Source organism: Stigmatopora nigra, chromosome 10 (assembly GCF_051989575.1).
Source record: "Stigmatopora nigra isolate UIUO_SnigA chromosome 10, RoL_Snig_1.1, whole genome shotgun sequence".
In the NCBI taxonomy this organism is placed as follows: domain Eukaryota; kingdom Metazoa; phylum Chordata; class Actinopteri; order Syngnathiformes; family Syngnathidae; genus Stigmatopora; species Stigmatopora nigra.
The window spans coordinates 11124863-11145300 of record NC_135517.1 but is presented as its reverse complement, the minus strand read 5'-3'; the positions used below and the strand labels follow the sequence as shown (position 1 = coordinate 11145300).

The following is a 20438-nucleotide window of genomic DNA, read 5'->3' as shown; positions in this document are numbered from 1 at the left end:
ATTAAATTTACCCCTGTTATTCTCATGGAAACCACTTTTTACAACGACTCAGCCTCATAAAACAAAGCAATATCCGTCATCACCGGTTGAAATGCACCATAAAAGAGTCACCTAACGTCATTTTGAATATATATTTCTGCACTAGTTGGCTTGACTGAGGCTCGTCGTTCCAAATAACTCCCGCTTGGGCTTGATAGGTGGCAGTGTTTCGCAATACAAGTTACTTGTCAAAGAGTCAAAACAACAGTAGAAGAAGAGAAAGTCTTCCCCCACCTCCGGCTTTTCCATGCATTGGCGCGCTTAGTGTTTCGTGGCCGAGGTTCCGACACCTCCTCGGGCAGCTGCCGGTGGACCGACGACCCACTCGTTCCGCGGAGGTGCTGCCTTCAACCGTATAGAGGAGAAGAACCGAAACGACACGATATATAGCAGGCATGAGCGCTGTTCGGGCGGGTTCGGTGGCCGGCCCGGTCCAGCAGGGGCTAAAAGAGGCTCTCATGGAGACCCTGACGGCCATCCTGTCCCCGGTTCAAGAAGTGCGAACCGCCGCTGAGGAGCAAATTAAAGTTCTAGAAGTAACGGAAGGTAAGTGGTGGCCCGTCAGAGGAGTTTTTATACCGGGCGAGGCCCCCTTGTGCGGGCGACGAGAGTGGGGACTACAAGGAAGGAGGGGTGAGGGGTCACCACCACGCGCCATGCGGACAACTTGTCTCTCTTTTGGGCTAGTATGTTAGCCGAGATTAGCCACGTCTCCGTTCGCTGAGCTTCAAACTTTAAGGTTTTAGTTCACAGGTAGGCAATTAGCTCATTAGCTTGGCTAAATCCTGCGTTTCAATTTGCATCAGGTCCTAGTACGACAAAAATGGACCCTTGGACATTTTTCTATGGTTCGGTTGCCATGGAAACCAATGGCTGCCACTCACTCAGTCTTGACAGTTCCCCTGTAAAAGTTCTTAATTGAGTGGGAGTCTGGGGTAAATACCTGTTACCCTTTTCAACTGGCGGCACGGGTACATTCAGATGGCAAATGCTCAAGTCAACAAACCCCTAAACACATTTTTTTTTAGTTGAAGTATTTGATATCATGTACAAAAAAAGCTAAATTTAAATGGTATTGTTTATTAATACTTACAGTGCCATTGATGATGGTAGGTGTCCATTTGTGTGGTCCTTAAAGATTCAATAAAAACTCTATAAATGAGTTTATCAGGGTTCCGTCCATTCCATTTGAACTGGGATGGCTGGGTTCATTCTTTCACTGCCAGCCCTCCCACTTGAAATAGATTGGACGATCAAGCATGGTGCAAAATCATTCACCTCATGACAACACTACTGGCGACAAAACATAACTAAAAATCAACACTTTTCCGAGCAAATAACCACATTTATGTATTGATAATTTTCAATATTTTGGACAGCCCTAACTCCAACATACATATCCAAAGTCTCCTTTTGCTAATGAATTTGAAATTATAGAGCCAAAACAGCAGACTCAACGTAACAATTGTCACCTGAATTGGAGAGTTACAGTTAGCGCAGTTGAGAGCATTTGGCATGTGTCCATTGTCTGAGACTGTCAGGTTTGTTTGTACAGCAGACCCCCTAGGCAGGCCCCCCACTTGTCAGCAGGAACATTGTCCACACCAGCCTTATCTCGCTTTAGTTGTAAACCTGCTGCAAGCTCTCAAATGGTGTTGAAACTAGTGTACAGTGTGACTGTTTGGAGGAATCCCATTAAAGTCAAGTTTCCTCATTTGTTGTTAGTAAAAGTCTCATTACCAAACTTATTATGAAATGCATACACACAAATGCCATCCAGGTCCTGTCATTCCATTAAAAAAACGTTTTTTTGGAAATGTAGTAAATGCAAATCAAAATGTCTGAAAATATGAATTATGTTTTTATAAATATCCAGTCATTTTCTAAAGTCAGATAAATGTCTCCAAATGTTTTTTTGTCCGTTTTGGATTGGATTCGATCTATAGTGTCTCTATATCTATGTTTATTGCTTGATTAAAATTGTAATGGTTAACTTTTTATCTGATCTCAGTTTTATGATTCAAAATATTTCACTTCAAATTTTTAGCTCATTTCATATCCTTTTCTACTTCCAGTGTAAGGGAACGGTCAACATCACCAAAAAACTGCACCAGTAGCGAGTACAAAACACCTCTCAAAGTGTTCATCTTTTTCCGTATGTTCTTTTGCACAGAGTTTGGCGTCCACCTGGCAGAGCTCACGGTCGACCCTCAAGGAGCGCTCGCTATACGCCAGGTGAGTTGCCGCCAACAAAGTCTCACTATAAGAAGTTAGCAGTGTTCTGACCGCAAAATCTTTCACAGTTAGCATCGGTCATCCTGAAACAATATGTAGAAACTCACTGGTGTTCCCACTCGGAGAAGTTCCGGCCCCCCGAAACCACTGAGCAGGTAATGAAGAAATACGTCCACTCGGATGAGTGAATAGGCGAGCGCCCTCTCAAGCCTGCGTACTTTTCAGGCCAAAGCCGCCATCAGGAGCTTGCTGCCCAGTGGCCTGCGCGAATCCATCAGCAAGGTGCGCTCCAGCGTGGCCTACGCCGTGTCCGCCATCGCCCACTGGGACTGGCCAGAGGCCTGGCCGCAGCTCTTCACCATCCTGATGGAAATGTTGGTCAGCGGTGACGTTAGTGCCGTGCACGGGGCCATGAGGGTTCTCACAGGTACATTAGCAACTTTTCAGCTGGCAATCCATTTGGGAACGTTCATGGAATTGTGCCTTCTCTAGAATTCACGCGAGAAGTGACGGATACCCAAATGCCACTGGTGGCTCCCGTCATTTTGCCGGAAATGTACAAGATCTTCACTATGGCTGAGGTCATTTGAACCATTTTTTTCCTTAAATGTTTTTATTATGTTCTTATAGGACTGGTATCAAAATGTCCTCTTCGACCAACTTCAGTATAATATGTGATCTGAGCTAGCAGTGATTGAGTCAAACTAATCAATTTTGAATAGCAAAGTATAATATGTGATCTGAGCTAGCAGTGATTGAGTCAAACTAATCAATTTTGAATAGATCTGTACGGTTGTCAATGTCTGAATTTGTCTTCGTGCTTCTCACCTGTGCAGGTGTACAGCATCCGTACCCGTTCCAGAGCCGTGGAGATCTTCACCACTTGTGCCAACCTCATTTGTGCTATTGAGGAGCTTGAAAAGGTAAGGGCGCACTTCAAATTTGTTACATGTACAAAATTATCCCGACATTCCTAACAGTATTTCTGTCTACTTTCAGGGTGCAGCCAAAGCCTTGATTTTTCCCGTCGTGCAGCAGTTTACAGAAGCGTTTGTGCAGGCCCTACAAATGCCCGACGGTCCCTCGTCAGATAGCGGCCTGAAGATGGAAGTCCTCAAGGTAAAAAGAAATAGTAGTACTGCTACAGATAAAGTAATTAACTTGATGTATTGAGAATAATTGATCCCAAACTGAGGATCCCTGTCCTACTGCTTGCACGTGATCTGCAAGCGCTCATATGGCTATGTATTTCTTCTCTCTGCAGGCCATAACAGCATTGGTTCAGAACTTCCCCAAACCCATGGTGTCTTCCATGCAGCAGATTCTGCCCATCGTTTGGAACACGTTGACTGAAAGTGCAGCTTTATATCCTCTTGCCGAGACATTTCCCAGTTATCAGGCTAAATAAGTTGCTCAAAATCTCATGTTATACTCGTATTTTCTACGAAATTCTTTGCTGTCAGACAACTCGTGATACGATGCAGGTGACAAAGAAAATAACACTTACTGTGAAGTAAAATGCAAACCACAATTAGCATTTGTTTGCAAAAGCCTTTAGCTTAAAGCCAGTAAACAATCACACTAACAATACTGTAACAAACACTAGCATCGGCTTATGCTATAAAAGTGTTTATTTTTTATTTTTATTTTTTTTGTGGTTGGAGTAGCCCAGACCAACTCATCCCCTAATTTTTCCTTAAGTTGTATTTTAACAAATGTAAATGGGTGCCTGTGAAAAGCTAAACGAGGTTAAAATCCCTTAACCGGCATGCGCACCTACGTCAGAACAGAAGTCAACTACACAGAAGAAGTGGACAATCCGGTGGACTCGGATGGTAAGAGCATGACAACAAAACATACGTGTGCTAGTCTTTTGAAACTTGGTGTCATGTTTTGTGTTTATGTACTCAGGTTTTTTTTTTTTCCTAATTCCATACTAGGATCCTCATTGTGGGATCAATAAACTCCAAACCATAACGTGCTTTCTCACCGTCCATTGACTCAGGTGAAGTCCTGGGCTTTGAGAATCTCGTCTTCAGCATCTTTGATTTTGTGCACACGCTGATGGAGAAGAACAAGTTCAAAAGCACGGTGAAGAAGGCCTTGCCCGAGCTTATCTATTACATCATCCTCTACATGCAGATGACAGAGGATCAGGTGAGCCATATTGTTGTTACATGTGATCCATTTTGGATCTGGCCCTGTCCGTGGTGGCCAGCAGGTTCACTTTTTGGGCCCAAAAGTAAACTAGTCCGGCCTACATGAGATTTAGTTGGCATTAATGTGGCTGAACAATCTGTCTTCACGCAGATCAAAGTTTGGTCAGCCAACCCGCACCAGTTTGTGGAGGATGAGGATGATGACACCCTCTCTTATACAGTTCGGATTTCTGCACAGGATCTACTGCTGGTGAGTTAAAACATTGCTTTTAACACATTGTCAACGATGAAGTGAGTAAAATCTTGTGTGTTAGGCGGTTGCTGCCGAGTTCCAGAATGAGAGCGCAGTAGCGTTGGCGGCGGCGGCCACCAGACACTTCCAGGAGGCAGAGCAAGCCAAAAACAGTGGCGATCAGCATTGGTCGGTTTCTTCTTGTCTTGTCCGCGTATTGTTTTCCTCCTTTTGATCACCGGCTCGCCTTGACCAGGTGGAAGATCCACGAAGCTTGCATGCTGTCCCTAGGTTCGGTCAAAAGCATCATCACTGAGAACGTCAAAAACGGACGCATTCAGTTTGACATGCACGGCTTTTTGGCCGGTGTGGTCTTGGCTGACCTCAATTTGGCAGGTGAGGTCGCAAATGAATGCCCGACCGAAACGAAGCGGTCATTGAATGAGCAAACAAGCATGGCCTTGACCGTTTTGTCACTTTGCGCAGCGGTGTCACCGTTCTTGCTCGGGCGCGCCCTGTGGGCAGCCAGTCGCTTCACCGTAGCCATGTCGCCGGCGCTTATCCAGCAGTTCCTGCAGGCCACCGTGAGCGGGCTCCATGATAGCCAGCCGCCTTCAGTGCGCGTATCTTCGGTCAGGGCCATCTGGGGGTGAGTGGAAATAAAATAGTATGTGGGAGTGGGAAAACATTTTGGAATGTAGCCATTCATTTTCCAGAAAAGACATTGTCTTTGTAATGAATCAACATTAGTTGCAAATATCTGCTTTTGCTGATAGTGAATGAGTTAAAGTAAAGTTGCACTTGGAATATCAGAACTTCAACAGACATTCAAATCCTCTCACTGTGGTCGCACAAATGTATATTTGAAGTAATGCAAATGATTTGTTCTTTAGCTATTGTGACCAGTTGAAGCTGTCTGAAAACACGCTCATCCTTCAGCCCTACCTGCCCAGCATCCTGGAGGGCTTGGTGGGGCTGGCGACGCAGTTCAACTCAGAGGTGCTGGCGCTGGTCATGGAGACGCTGTGCATTGTGTGCACTTTTGACCCGGCCTTCACCACCAGCGCCGAGAACAAGATCTGCCCCCTCACCATCGCCGTCTTCCTCAAATACAGCAATGGTATGACTGCTCTGTCTTTGGCTTTAAAATGGTAGTGCGTGTACAATGTGTGCGGTGTTGCTCTCCTCAGATCCGGTGGTTGCCTCCCTGGCTCAGGGCATCTTCAAAGAACTGTCCCAGATTGAAGGCTGTCAGGGACCCATGCAGATACGGCTCATTCCCACGCTTGTTAGCATCATGCAGGCCCCCGCTGACAAAATCCCGACTGGACTATGCGCAGTAAGTCAACAAAGATGTGCCATGATGCCAATGGAAGGAAAAGCATTCTGTTAAATTTCAATTGTTGGGTGAATTAGAAAAACAATCATGATTGCTTAATAATATTTTTCTTTATTAGACACAGAATAGGAAAAGTCTTTATAGATGAACAGTTCTTATCTGCCACTCGGGAGTTTCATTGTCTTCTGCCATTGTGATTGAAAACCAAGAACGAACATATGTTGATGTAACAATAGTAAAATAGGCATATATATATATATATATATATATATATATATATATATATATATATATATATATATATATATATATATATATATATATATATATATATATATATATATATATATATATATATATATATATATATATATATATATATATATATATATATATATATATATATATATATATATATATATATATATATATATATATATATATATATATATATATATATATATATATATATATATATATATATACATATATATATACATATACATATACATATACATATACATATACATATACATATACATATACATGTATACGTATATATATATATATATATGTGTGTGTGTGTGTGTGTGTGTGTGTGTGTGTGTGTATATACACATACACACATATATACAAAATTGGTCGTAGTCCACCAATTTTGTTATATGCACACACACACAGTTTATGAAATAAAGCCGTTAGAACACTGGGAAGGTTTCTTCAAGTTTCAGGTTTAACTGCTTAGCCCACATGAGTCAGTTGCTAAGCAATATACTGATCTCCAGGCGCCATCTAATCTGTGGCTTAGTTTTCCAATTGACAGACTTGTTCCATCTGTCAAATCTTACATTGTCTCTATAGAAATTTTCAAAAAAGTCTTTTGTCTGCTTCCAGACGGCCATCGACACCCTCACCACAGTCGTACGCAACACCAAGCCGCCTCTTTCCGAGATGCTGGTGTGCCAGGCCTTCCCGGTGATGGCGCAATGCACTTTACGCACCGACGACAATACCGTCATGCAGGTAGAAGAGACGGACGGCCGTTGGTCGTCTCGGGCAAATCTCAAGTAAAGCGGCTTCTTCTGTTGGGCAGAACGGCGGCGAGTGCTTGCGGGCGTACGTGTCGGTCGCTCTGGAGCAGATCGCCCAGTGGCGCGACGACCAGGGGAACAGTGGCGTGTGGTACGTCATGCAGGTGGTCAACCTGCTGCTGGACCCGAGAACCTCAGAGTTCACGGCCATCTTCGTCGGGAGGCTGGTGTCCACGCTCATCTCCCGGGCGGGGACGCAACTCGGCGAGCAGCTGGACCAGATTTTGCGAGCCATCCTCAGCAAGATGCAGCAAGCGGAGACTTTAAGTGTCATGCAGGTGACAAAAAGAATTCCCAAAAAATGGTGATATTGGATAGTTGTTATTTTCAGTGCAATAATGGGAATCATTTGTCTGTTCTTCTCATTCTGAGCAGTCTCTCATCATGGTGTTTGCCCACCTGGTTCACTCCCAATTGGAGCCTCTTTTGGACTTCCTCTGCAGTCTTCCCGGCCCCACGGGCAAACCTGCCCTGGAGTTTGTCATGACTGAGTGGATGAGCAGGCAACATCTCTTTTATGGACAGTACGAGGGCAAAGTCAGGTCAGGACGTGGTGCCATATTTCAAATCAAATCACCTCAAATGTATGGCTAGTCTTAGTCTTATCTTGTCTAACAATGGAGCGTATTCAGCATCAGAGAAGACAGACCAGGATTGAACGGGTGAATCCACAGATGATTTATTCCTGACCAATTTTTCTATTTGGTGCTAAAATCCCCTTACTACTTCACAAACGTGGCTAGCATAGCAGCTTTGTCATAGCAAATTGTGGTTATCCTTTTTAAATTGTTTTTAGCATATTTGTCAAATCCCCCACATTTTTGGTGAATTTGTGTTGGTCGTTTGTTTCTGCAGCTCGGTGGCTCTTTGCAAACTGCTGCAGTACAGCCTCAACACCGACGACAAACGCCTTCAGGACATCATGGTGAAGGGAGAAGAGATTTACAACTCGGCAGAAGGCATCCGAACCCGCTCCAAGACGGCCAAAAGTAAGACCTCAAAACAATTTGAGATATGATGCCATTGGTTTTAAATGCTTATCACCCCCAACGGCAGATCCAGAGCGCTGGACCAATATTCCTCTGCTGGTGAAAATCTTTAAACTGATCATCAACGAGCTGTCCACCGTCGTGGAGGCCAACGCCAGCCGAACTAATGCAGCCGACTGGAGTCACGGTGGTCAGGAAGACTCGTCAAATAATCGAATTCACTGCCGTGTTGGAGATGTATCAATCAATAATGAATTTTGCTTGTATTTGCTCTCAGATTCCAGCAGCATGTGTGAGGAGGAGGAAGATGGTGGTGGTGATGAGGAGGAGGATGAGGAGGATGAAGAAGGGCTGGCAGGACAGCTGATATCAGACCTCATTTCCTCCAACAAATACGGTAGTAATAGTCTGGGGGTTTTCTTTGCGCTTTAATTTACTTCGAAAAGAAAATACAGTTTCACTTAGATGTTTGTATTTATTCTTTTTATTATATCCATCCAAAAATTACAGCACTCTTTCACCGCCATTGACAATGATAGACATCCAATCATGTGGCTGTTTTCTTTTTTTCACTGTGTTCATCAATATAGTAGACATCCAATACATATTCAGTGTTACAGTTTTTCTTTTTTTTCACTGCAAAATAATCAGTCTTGCCAATAATTCCTTCATTTTATTTTTTAAATAAACATCCCACCGTACAATTTTTTTGAAGAAACAAATCACAATTTGGAGAACATCCTGTTGTTTTAAATTTGAATCAAATATCCTTATCATCCACCATTTTGATTTGCTGTTCTTCCAGATGATGACTATTACGACGATGATGACGACGACGACCCAGACGCCTTAAACGATCCCTTAGATCAGATTGATCTACAGGTACACCCACCACATTTTTCTGGGCACACGACAACTTATTCCCTGCTATCAACGGCAATAGACGCTGGCCCTCCCGTTGTCGTTGGCATCCGATGAGTCAAAGACCCAAACCTTCACATGTTTTTATTTCCATCCAACCAGGCCTACCTGACCGACTTCCTGACGCAATTTGCCCAGCAGCCTTGCTACAGCATGTTCTCAGGCCACCTCAACAACAATGAAAGACAAACCTTGCAGTCCATAGGCCTCTAGCCTCTTCTCCCCAGCTCATCTTTTCCGTCTTCCTATCTCCCGACGCTCATTTATTGCCCTCGGAAGAACGGGAAGAGAGAGCTCACTTCATAGTGACGACCCGCTTTCCCGTGTTTGTTAAAGACTTTGTCCCTGTGACGCAGAAGAGACTGGATGGGGAGGCTCAAACGGGAGTTTTTCATGGGTCAGCCGTGACATTGGAACTCAATGCCAATTCCTCTTTATAACGCTGCCTGTTTTTATGTGATAAAAAACATGAGGCGTTCGTTGGAGAAGCAGGAAAATTATCGTCTGCCTTATTCTCCCAGGAGATATATTGAACGTTTCTTATCATTCAATGTAAAGTTATTTGTCCACTCATGTCGTTGCATTATCATGGTTTGTTTAGTTATTTGTTTTTTTTTTCTAGGGTGGGGTCACTGTTGCCATGGTGATTCTAAGCTTTGTCCTTGTCTCGCGCCCAATGGAAGGCGGGAATTAAAAAAATATTTCTAAATCATGAATAATCTGCTTTTTCAATGTTTTTCATTTTCAGATCCTGTGAATGTTTAATTTGTGCTTGTACAGTTAAATTTCATAACAAAAGCACCCTTTTAACTTGTTGCTTCTCCCAACTTTGATGTATTGTTGTATTTATTTTCACTTATTCAATACATAGTATTAAAGTGAGAATGTGCAACTGGAACATATTTAAGATATGCCAAAGACCAAGTGTCTCCCCGTATTTTGAAACCGCTTACTGGAAATACACAGTTTTATTTATGTTTTCCACAATTTTATATCAGAAAAATGCAATTCTGTATTAAACACGATTTCTTTTTTCGCTAGGAAGGAATTAAAGGTGTCGTACATTTGTCAGTTGGGCTGATAACAATTATACCACTTCCTTGAACAAATTCTGATCATAGTCGGCACATTTACAATAAAAAGATTAATAAAAAGACGAAGAATCCACACTAGCCTACTATCTGCCTCCACTTCATTAACATGGGGCTGTCAAGGATTTTATGTTGCATTCAAGAACCCAATTTTCGTCAGTTTGTGGCTTACATTTTCAAGTGAACTACTGAATATAGCAGTCAATAATAAAAACATAAATTAGTAGGTGTATTCCATGACATCAATCTTCAAATATTTCATTATAAATGATATTTATCGACCCCTTGTTCTCAAGTAAAAGCCACCTTGGGACGCATAATATCAATAATACCGACATTTACAAAGCACTTGAAAGCATCACCGACAACCAAGCTCAGGGTGGAACGGCGTCATAGTCGGCTAGTGTGTCATTTTTTTTTCCTGTTTCCTCTCTCCTTCCTCGCCATGAACATGCGTGGCAACAACAGTTAGTCGTTTAGTCATTTTTATTTTCCCTTGCCACAAGAATGGCGTTTCACGCGGGCAGAAGCGCGTCCATGATAGTGTCGACGACGGCCGTATTAGCGATGCTAACCATCGTCCTCTATTCTTCTCCGGGTAAGATTTTTGGGGTTAATCCCTTATTGCCCCGGTGCGCTGCTTTCTAACGGGCAATGCTCAAATTTGTTTATTTATAGTACGTACCAGTTTTGTTTGGTTCTATTTTGAGAAGGTATTGACGTATTGGCGCGCGAACTGCTCGTTTATCGGCTATATTTTGTTTTTACAAGGAAAATAAATTAAATCAACATCATTAAAATACAGTCCTGGTATAGAATATACTTATATGTGTATTCGATTTAAATTTGCCGTAGGAGCAGTTTAATGCCAATGCTTTGAATAGCGGGTACATCCGGGTACTTTCTGGAAACGCCGATGCAAATTAATGGCCACCATATTGAATTTCATTCTAGTCAAGCTAATCATAATACCTACGTATTACTACGTATTTTTATCACTAAATTAGTGTTACTCTAGTATTTAACAATAACAGTGTAATATATATTTGAGAAATAGGAGGTCAAATGTATTTTCTATACTGTGGAAGTGAAAAAGTGATAGCTTGGAGTTTATTAATTCAAATTTAGATAAAAATCACAAAACACATTGTCATACCTACCAATTTTGTTAAACATTTGTGTGGAAAACATACAGATTTTCTTACTATTGAACCAATGATCAAGTTCTGTAGTGTCTAGTGTACCATTGTTATTAACACCAACATGGCGTGCGTGTCCTCATCTGCAGTCTCAGCAAACGAGGACTGCCTGTGGTACGTGGACAAAAATGGCACCTGGCATAACGGCTTTGACTGTCCGCTCATCACCTTCTGCTGCGGCAACTGTCAACGACGCTACTGCTGCCTGGACGCCTTCAAAATGATCACCGAGCGTGAACAGAAGCGCTGCATGCTCTTCCAGTTCAGGTCAGCGTGCCCGGCCATTTATTTACCCTAGGGCTGCTTTTGACGCCGCCCGCCGTCCAATCAATTTTAATAAGGGCAGGTCGGCAATAAAGGATGGCTGCCAAGATCTCCCACTTCCAACAGATTGGACGCCTGTCCCCATTAATGCCTGCAAATTATTTAAAAGTTCACTGACTCCTTGCTTTCCCGTGAGTGAGCATGAATCAAAGTGGCATGGGAGTACAGTAACATTAATCCGCGAGGGGAAATGTATTTTTTCAGTGAATAGCTGGGCATACACTCCCTGGGAAAAATGTGACTAGCCAACTGTGTATATGCAAGGGGATTACACTCGGCTATATTGTTTAATTTATCCGTGTGTGGTAGCGCATTGTGCTAAATCCGTGTTGTTTCTTTCCTTTCAGTCCGACTACATTAGCTGGCATCGCCTCGTCCATCCTGCTTTTCGTTGCCATCATCGCCACCATGGTTTGCTGCTTCATGTGTTCCTGCTGTTATCTCTACCAGCGGAGGCTGCAGAGGGGCAGGACTCCTTACGACCGTAAGATTCCGCATTTTAAAGATGTAGACGTCCCTCGCGCCATCTTACCCAGATCTTTGGCCTACAGCCCAGCAAATTCCCATGGCAAGTTACCCAGTGGAGCCGCTGTATGACGCTTACGGGAAACCGCTAGGCCCGTCTGAGTACCCACATCCGGGCTACCCGATGGCGCCTCAGTACCCGGGCATGCCCCCGCAGTACCCCATGATGCAGCCAGGGCTTTATCCGCCTCCCCATATGGATGCTGCTTACAGCCAAGGTAATGACAAAATTAGTTCTAATAAGTTGCTGTTTTACAGCAAGTTGCAAAAATAGGTGGCAATTTCACAAGAATAGTTCCAGTATTTTAAACGGGTTTTCATTTTGTTGTTGTTGTAATTTTGGGGAAGAAGCGTTACCGTAATTTCAGACCTTTAGAACTCAGTTGCAGGTGTATTTTCAGTTTTTTTTTTGTCAATAGAAAAGGCGCTTCTTTTCAAAGAAAGCTTTTAAGTGAGCCCTATTGGTGTGAAAATATGGTATTTTTATGTGAAATAAGATACAGTATTTTGAAAGTAGCTTGAATTTGTTGTAAAATAAGGAGATTGTTTATTATTGGAAAATAAAATTCAGTCATAAAGTGACTTATTTGACATATTGTGGACAACTATAACTAACTTCTATTGCATATAACCATACACGTCTTCTTTCTTTTTCAGCTCCTCCCCCATACTCTCCCCCGCAGTATCCTGGTCACTGATCAGCTAAACACACTCACCCACACAAACACAAACACTCATCAATGTGTTAAATAGCAGCCGTGAGAGTCAAAGGACTGTTTTAAAAGAAGAATGTTTAACAACATTTCCACTCGCTTCCTTTTTTTTTTCAAATTAATTGACTCTATGCGAGTTTTGCAGTTTACAGTTTCAAAGACTTTTGACAAAAGCTGCAATGAATCTGAAAGTTTTGAAGTCGCCTCATTAACACTAGTTTAAACTTATGATGAAGTTGTTCTGTTGAAGAAGTCATGACGAAAAAGCGAGGGTGGCGTGCATCCAGATATTTGGCAGGCTTGATGTTTGGATGATTCCTACAATTATTGCGATCAGGGTTCATGAGATATATATTTTTTTGTATTATATACACCGATATACAAGTAATGAGGCAGAGGACAACATGCCCTCTCATTTTAGTGACTGATCCACGAACATGATACATGTTGTATGTTTGAATGTGAGCAAAACGAGCAGTTGATATGCATGTTGGATTCAAGAAAAATAATTGCCGCCTATACAGGAGTGTTGAAGTGCCACACTGAAAAGAAAAATCTATTTTTGTATGCAAGCAAAATCTTAATATTTTCAGAGAAAAGTTATATGTGAAGAAAATATTTCAAAGCGTTAGAATAAGTCAGAAATATATAAAAATTACTTTCCAAAAAAATAGCTATTCGTCAACAGTCATGTTCTGTAATTAAAAAAAAAACAATACAAAAATAGTATTCCCATAAGCACAAATTTTACCGAAATGTCATACTGCAAGGATAGGTCATCAAGTCAAAATATGAATCTACTGGGGAAGAATTTTCCCAAAACCAAACTGGATAAAATTGACGCTGTGACCTTTCGAATTGCCGTTTTCTTCCCAGTGTGGCGCTGCTATCATCGTTACATTTTACCATTGTTGCTGCTTCATGATGTTTGTGCTACTTTGAATTCTCTGGCTAGTTGAAAAACTGCACTTTGTACCATCTGACCAGCATTGGCACATTCCCTACTTTTTTTTTTCCCTCCAAGTAGAGCCACTGTACTTTTTGTATTGATGTCAAACCAAGTAAGATGTTGTTGCGTGACTTCTGTGTTGAGTATTTATTATTCTTATTAGTTCTGTTGGAACCTATCAGGTCAGGGGAGTTAGCTATTTTGAGGTTTTGAACTGGATGCACAAATATTTCACCTCGTCTTTGCCAGGCTGGTTTTACACTGCGAGTGAAGTTCAAGTACCTCAACTGAAGATCAGAAATCAGGTATCTTGGTATTGATATTTTGATTGATTGAATGATTGATCTGTGAGGACTTCAAAGCAGGTCATTGACATTTTATCAGGAATCAAAAGTATAACAGTCATTTGAACAGGGGTGAGTAGACTTTACACCGTTTGTTACCACAGAGGCCCCGATAAATTATCCAATAGATGGGACGTCACCGTCAGTGTAAATTCAGTTTTTAATAGATTAACCCTCAAAATCCATGATTTTTAATATTGCGTTGCGTTTCTACAAGAGATTTTGGAAAAGTTGCCTGCATTAGTTTCCAATGTGCTGATATTATTTCTCATATTTTAGCTTTTGTGAACAAACGGGTAGTGAACCTTTGTAAAGTATTACTATATTATTAGTAATGGTTGAATGCTTTCACCTGATCTCTACTTAAGAATTTATCTGTCTTTTTGTTTTTTACCTCTGACCAAGTGTCTATTTGAAGTTGCTGTGAGTTACAAAACTGAAAGTGGAAGGGATGACATTGCAATATATATAACAAGTGAAGTTTTTCTTTCTAATGGCATAAAATTTAACTTTGGAATTGATACCTGTGCCTTCTTTTGTCAAGTTAATTGTCTTGTCTGGTGGTTTCCTAGTATGAATTTTCATCTTGTTTTCCCCATTCCGGCTTGAATCCAGATCGTGCAGACGAAAACATCATCGTCGACTGGTAATATTGTCATGCTTTAAGCAGTCATTAATAAGGGGAGCAATTGGCCGAGGTTGACGAATTTGTTAAGAAAAGTGCTTTCCATTCCCAGAAGATTAAAGGCATCTAAAGCGATCTGAGTGCCCCCCACCAAAATAAAGCCATTCCAAAAATAAGGCCAAATAGCAATTGTGTAACAAGAGAAATTGTGTGGAGTATAGTCTAAGTCACTAAGTCACATCTGGCACCTCAGTAAACTGCCGCCCTTCCCATTCCCTTTAAAGGAGCGCACCATCCTCCGAACATGGACATGCATTTTCCCAGGATTCCAAGGAATGTCCCAGCCTCTCGGCAGCCTTCCGTCACTGCTCGCCCCCTCTTTGCAAGCATGTGAGCGCGGCCGGGATCCACGCCTCGCTCTTTCTGGGACGTATGGGGGATCATTTTGCCTGAAACCTGCTTGATACTTTCATTTTTTTTTTGTTTTTGTTTTGATTCATTTGACTTTCAAACAGCTTTACCAAGTATGTCCAGGCGAAAGGTGCGAGGTCTGACCCGCATGGGGCGGCAGGTGAGCGAGGACCCGGACCTGGACACCCTGTTGTCCACGCTCTCCCCGGAGGAGATGGAGGAGCTGGAGAAGGACATGATGAAGGTGCCCGACGTCAACCCGGAGGAAGGCCAGCCTGTGGGTCAAGGCGACAACAACCGGCGAGACGATAAAAGTTGCCGTGCAAATGAGGCCGTCCGGGTAAGTTTCCGCTCATAAATGTCATCCAGTGTTAGGTTCAGGGTTCGAACCAAACCTCTCTTCTATGCAAATTCCTCCTTCATACAAAAAATGGTTAAATCACTGGCTCTTATTGACATCAGTAGACGTCCAATCCATTTGAACTGAGAGTGGCTGCCAGCCAATGATCACTGGGAATCAGTCTAGTACATTAGATCGTGTTGCCAATAAATGTATAACTTCATCTCCAAATAGCATTAACTTTCAGATCCAACATTAAAGTCCCAAATTTTAAAGGGTCGTCAAACCGCCTTTGTCGCGAATGAAGTAATAGTTATTGTTTTCTCTAAAGATTTAAAAATACAGGAAAGGTTTGTTTAAGTAAAAAGAATCTCAAATTCTTAAAAAAAATCAATTTTATTTGTTGTTTTTTTTAAAGGAAATACAATAACATTCGATTTTGTTGTCCCTTTTGGCAGAAACCTTTGACTCCTTTGCAATTAGAGGAAGCCTGCATACCAACGACATTACTCCTAACAGACTTTGAGAATGAATGGCAGTTTGTCCATAAGAGCACTATGATTGGCTGGCGACCAATCCAGGGCCAACCCCGCTACGCTCACCCAAAGTCAGCTGGGACGAGCCCCCGAAAACATAGATGGAAGTCGAATGGCAATCTCCCGAGCGTGCCTGAGTGATATTTGTGAGGCCAGATTGAAGCAAGAGGCCAGCTGGATCCATCAGATCCTCAACGGAGCTCCTCTGGGCCTCCCAAAATATTCCCCAGCCCCCTGTGGCCCGATTTGACATTTAGCTCCGTGCAAACAAACCCCTCTTTTGCGAGCCTTTAGATGTCCCTTTATACGATTTGAATCAAAGCACCCTCGTACATCACCAAGGGAGTTCGTAAGCAATGGTTTGGGCGTCCGACTCCTTAATCCCAGGCCTCGCAGGAATTCCTCGCTTGATCGCTCCTACGCTCGCTGCCTTTTAAGGATGTGTCCGCTAGCCCGCCGCATCGTTGGCCTCGCAAATCAAACACTTGGCAAACCTTAGCCATTAAAAAAGAAAAAAAGAAAATGGCCACTATAAACACACTTGCCGCGTCACACACAGACGACGAGCCGGACAGTCGTAAAGAGCTTGTCTGCAAATACAGACGATCGGCACTGGTTTTAGTATCTGTCCACACTTTTCGTTACATTTTCAGAGCTTTGATTATCGGGGGGAGGGTTTGATTGCTGATCCTAAATGATTATCATCTGGTAATTATCCACAAGGAACTGCACGACAATACTGAAGGTTTACTTTCAAATAGCAGCATCAAATGTGTGGCCCGTGGGCCGGAAGTGGCCCGCTAGGGGGTCCGAATCGGCCCGCTAGGTTGCTCTGCCTGACTAGCACTTTGTAACCCATTCATACTGTGCGTACATAATTAAATGCTTTGAAAAAAAATTACATTGTTAATCATTAGCTGATTTCTTCTTCATATTTCCTGATACTTTCACTAAAGTCTGACACCAGACTGCCCCTTACAGGTCAATCTTGGAAGTACAACATATGTTAAGTGGTTAAAATGTTTTCTGAAATGCACTGTTGAACATGCTCTCATGTATTATTCCTCGCAGATTGAAAGCAAGAAGGAAATTCGGAAGCAGGACTCCCCAAAGAAGATGAGTCAGGAAGGAAAAGATGCTGCCGGAGACCAGAGGGGAGGCCGAAACCCGTTCCGAGATGGTGGCAGAAAAGCGGAATCCTCAAAGGAGGAGCAAAGTCAGACCCGGGTGGTCCCCGAGGATGGAATCGAGGGGAAAACGGCAGGCGAGCTCGGCAGCGCGACGGACAGACGGGAGAGCCGCGAGAGTAAAACGAGAGATGTCATCTCCAAGCTGCAGGAGAAGAAGAAGAAAGAAGACGTCCGTCGAGACGAATGCAGGAGAAGGGATGACACCAAGACCAAGGACATCATCTCTAGGCTACGTGAAAAGAGCGAGAAGAGTGAGAAGGAAATCGGCAAAGAGCGTTTGCGTCGATCCGACAGCTTCAGGACGCAGGGATTGGTTTCCCGAATGTTGGAAAAGCAGCAGAGCATATCTCAGGACAGCAGCGAGGAGAAGAACCCTCGGTGCGAGGACAAGAAGAAGACGGCTCGTGGGCTGGAGCGGCAGGCCTCTGAGAAGGAGGATGCCACCAGGAGAGAGGAACTGCTCAACCATGGCGATCGCGTGGCTGAGAATAAAGTGGAAGAGGAGAAAGCCGACGAGCAAAAAGCCGACGAGCAAAAAGTCGGCGAGCAAAAAGCCGACAAACGAGAAGAAGTGGTCAACTGCGTGTCGCCGAGCGGCAAAATGAAGTCGGAAGAAGGGGAGGAAGACCCAGACTCTGGCATGTTCGATGAGCTCCTGGAGCAGGTGCGAAGCGACGACCCGGCCTTGGCGGAGCTCAACGTCAACAACTCCGAGGCCATCAAGACCAAGACGCTGATAGAGCTGGCCGAGGCGCTGCAGCACAACACCTGCGTGAAGAAAGTGGCACTGGCCAACTGCCGCGCCGACGACCACGTGGCCTATGCCCTCGCCGGCACGCTGCGCCGGAACTCTACCGTCACCAGCATCAACGTGGACTCCAACCATCTCACGGGCAAGGGCATCCTGGCCCTCATCCAGGCGCTGCGCTACAACTCCACCCTCACCGAGCTGCGATTCCAGAACCAGCGGCACGTCTGCGGGGGCAAGACGGAGATGGAGATGACCAAGGTGCTGAAGGAGAACACTACCCTGCTTAAACTGGGCTATCACTTTGAGCTGGCCGGTCCCAGGATGACCACCACCAACATCTTGAGTCGGAACATGGACCGCCAGCGCCAGAAACGCTTGCAGGAGCAGAAGCAGGCCCGGGCCGGGAACGCAAGTGACAACAAAGACACTCTGGAGGTGCCCAAGCAGGACAGTGGAGCCTCCCCAAGGTGCGTCACCTGTCAACACACACAAAAACTCTTCCAGATCACCAAAGGTGTCTGGACGGATTTTGGTCTTTTCATCATGTCTATGTTGTTAATGTATTCGGGCTAACTCGTTAATTTAACTAAGTCCAACGTGCTGACTACTGAGCTAAGAGTCCATTTTCATTTCCAGAAATTCCTCGACATGGAACTCCCCAATGGCGTCCCCGAAACCGTCCCCGATGCCTTCGCCGTTACCTTCACCCAAACTGAGCCCCAAGAGGGGAGCCGGGGCCTCTAACCCTCCGCCGCCACCCCCGCCTCCGCCTGGGCGAGTACCCCCACCTCCTCCGCCTCTCAAGCTGGAAGTGGACTCTTTGCGGAACTCTTTGTCGCCGGTGTCACGGAGGAGTCTGGATGGGAAGGCTCGAGGCGGCACCAAGAACTCCAGGGACCAGCTCCTCGCCTCCATTAGGGGGAGCAACGTCCAACAACTCAAGAAGGTAAGGTCACAAAATGTTTTTTTAAAAAGCTGAAATTTGATTTTGTTTTTATTCTTAAAAAGAGGACCTGATCCTGAAATGCAAATGTTGACTAGCAATTGGCAGCCGATTTGTGCTAACCCGATCCAAAGATGGGGATTTAATATGTCCTAACAGTTCTACCAATGGGGGGCCCGGCAGATGAGTAGTTAGCATGTTGGCCTCACTGTAGGGGACCTGGGTTCAAATCCAGGTGGTTCCACCTGTGTGGAATTTGCATGTGCTCCCAGGGCCTGTGTGGGTTTTCTCTGGGTACTCTAGTTTCTTCTCACATTCCAAAGACTTGCATAGTAAGCTGATTGGACACTCTAAATTCCCCCCACCTCTGGCCCAAAGTCAGCTGGGACAGGCTCCAGCACCCCCCACGACCCTAGTGAGGATAAAGTGGTTCAGAAAATGAGATGAGAGAGATGAGTTCTACCAATCAGCCTCAAAATATCCCTAATCCCCACTTAAGAATTTGCTAATTGGCTCCTCCTACACACTGTACTTGAGTAATGCATGCAAGATGTTTTGGACCTTGACCCTACAGGTGCCCGTCCCCAAGTGGCTGCAGTGAGTTTTCCATCCGACACGTGGAATTGAAGAACGCAAGAGAACGGACATCTCGCCGCAAGGAACTCAAGCCTCCCTCGGACGGAGAGGCCTCCTCACGGTACTGAACGACAAGGCCGCCTTTTTTTTTTTTTTTACCCCCAAGTCCTCTCCGTGGAATACTGGACCAAAAGAATCCTGGCAGTGAACGGCAATCGTGCATTTAGCTGTCAGGGATTCATGTTGCTTTTGTCTGTTCATTTGTTTTTGCACTAAGAAGTATTTTATTACATATTGGCTCATGTATGAATGCGAATGCCTTAGAAAACAACTAGCGATAGCCGCGTCCGTTTCTTATTTAGAACCCTACACGTGACAAGGACGAAAGAGTGGGAGGAAAATTTCAGGAGGGGAAAAAAGCAACACAAATCTCAGGCAAAGTTGATTTAGAAAAAGCACGTTTTAAATTGGCTTATCAGGAATTAGGAATAGAGATTCGTCAGTGCTAATGCAACTTTCTTGAAATATCTCATAACGGCTTGTATCGAGCTTCCCTTTTTTTCTTTAAAGACGTCATGGCACTTTTTTTTGCAATGATGACACGCATTTCTTACGGTGTTCGATAAAAGGCTTGCTATGTTGCTATTGTCTGACAAATGTATTAAATACACTCAAATCAGCATGAGCATTTATTTGTCTGTTTTTTTTTAAATATTTGAATAAAAAGAGTAAATAGCCTATGGCATTTGTGCTCGTTTTCATGGAAAATAAAGCAACATTTTGAGGTTTTTTTAAAGATATTACACAGTATTTTTATTTTGACTAACCAAATAGCAATGTGGTGAATGATGACAACATTTGGAGATGGAGACCAAAAGATTTGTCTTTCCATTTCAGCACTTTTAATGTACAACCA

The 20438-nt window shown here is 43.6% G+C and overlaps 3 protein-coding genes across 3 annotated transcripts; all 3 read left to right on the top strand.

Annotated features, from left to right (window-relative positions):
* Positions 1–181: 181 nt before the first annotated feature.
* On the top strand, positions 182–10072 carry ipo9 (importin 9). Its single transcript, XM_077726635.1, has 24 exons — positions 182–585; positions 2213–2274; positions 2343–2429; positions 2500–2701; positions 2767–2855; positions 3111–3197; positions 3274–3393; positions 3539–3639; positions 4051–4109; positions 4280–4431; positions 4585–4683; positions 4748–4854; positions 4922–5061; positions 5152–5314; positions 5559–5785; positions 5856–6004; positions 6899–7027; positions 7098–7373; positions 7471–7637; positions 7951–8084; positions 8152–8274; positions 8362–8481; positions 8890–8966; positions 9108–10072. The coding sequence occupies exons 1-24, from the start codon at positions 435–437 to the stop codon at positions 9216–9218; spliced, it is 3132 nt and encodes a 1043-aa protein (XP_077582761.1). The 5' UTR covers positions 182–434; the 3' UTR covers positions 9219–10072.
* A 367-nt stretch (positions 10073–10439) lies between these two features.
* shisa4 (shisa family member 4) lies at positions 10440–14671 on the top strand. Its single transcript, XM_077726630.1, has 5 exons — positions 10440–10694; positions 11385–11562; positions 11967–12103; positions 12171–12362; positions 12802–14671. Exons 1-5 carry the CDS (start codon positions 10604–10606, stop codon positions 12840–12842), a joined length of 639 nt encoding a protein of 212 aa, XP_077582756.1. The 5' UTR covers positions 10440–10603; the 3' UTR covers positions 12843–14671.
* A 154-nt stretch (positions 14672–14825) lies between these two features.
* lmod1b (leiomodin 1b (smooth muscle)) lies at positions 14826–20262 on the top strand. The gene is given in 7 exon segments (XM_077726636.1): positions 14826–15148; positions 15151–15169; positions 15172–15210; positions 15213–15526; positions 17134–18470; positions 18640–18949; positions 19521–20262. Coding segments are annotated over 7 exon segments (2115 nt in total). The 5' UTR covers positions 14826–15079; the 3' UTR covers positions 19548–20262.
* Positions 20263–20438: the final 176 nt, after the last annotated feature.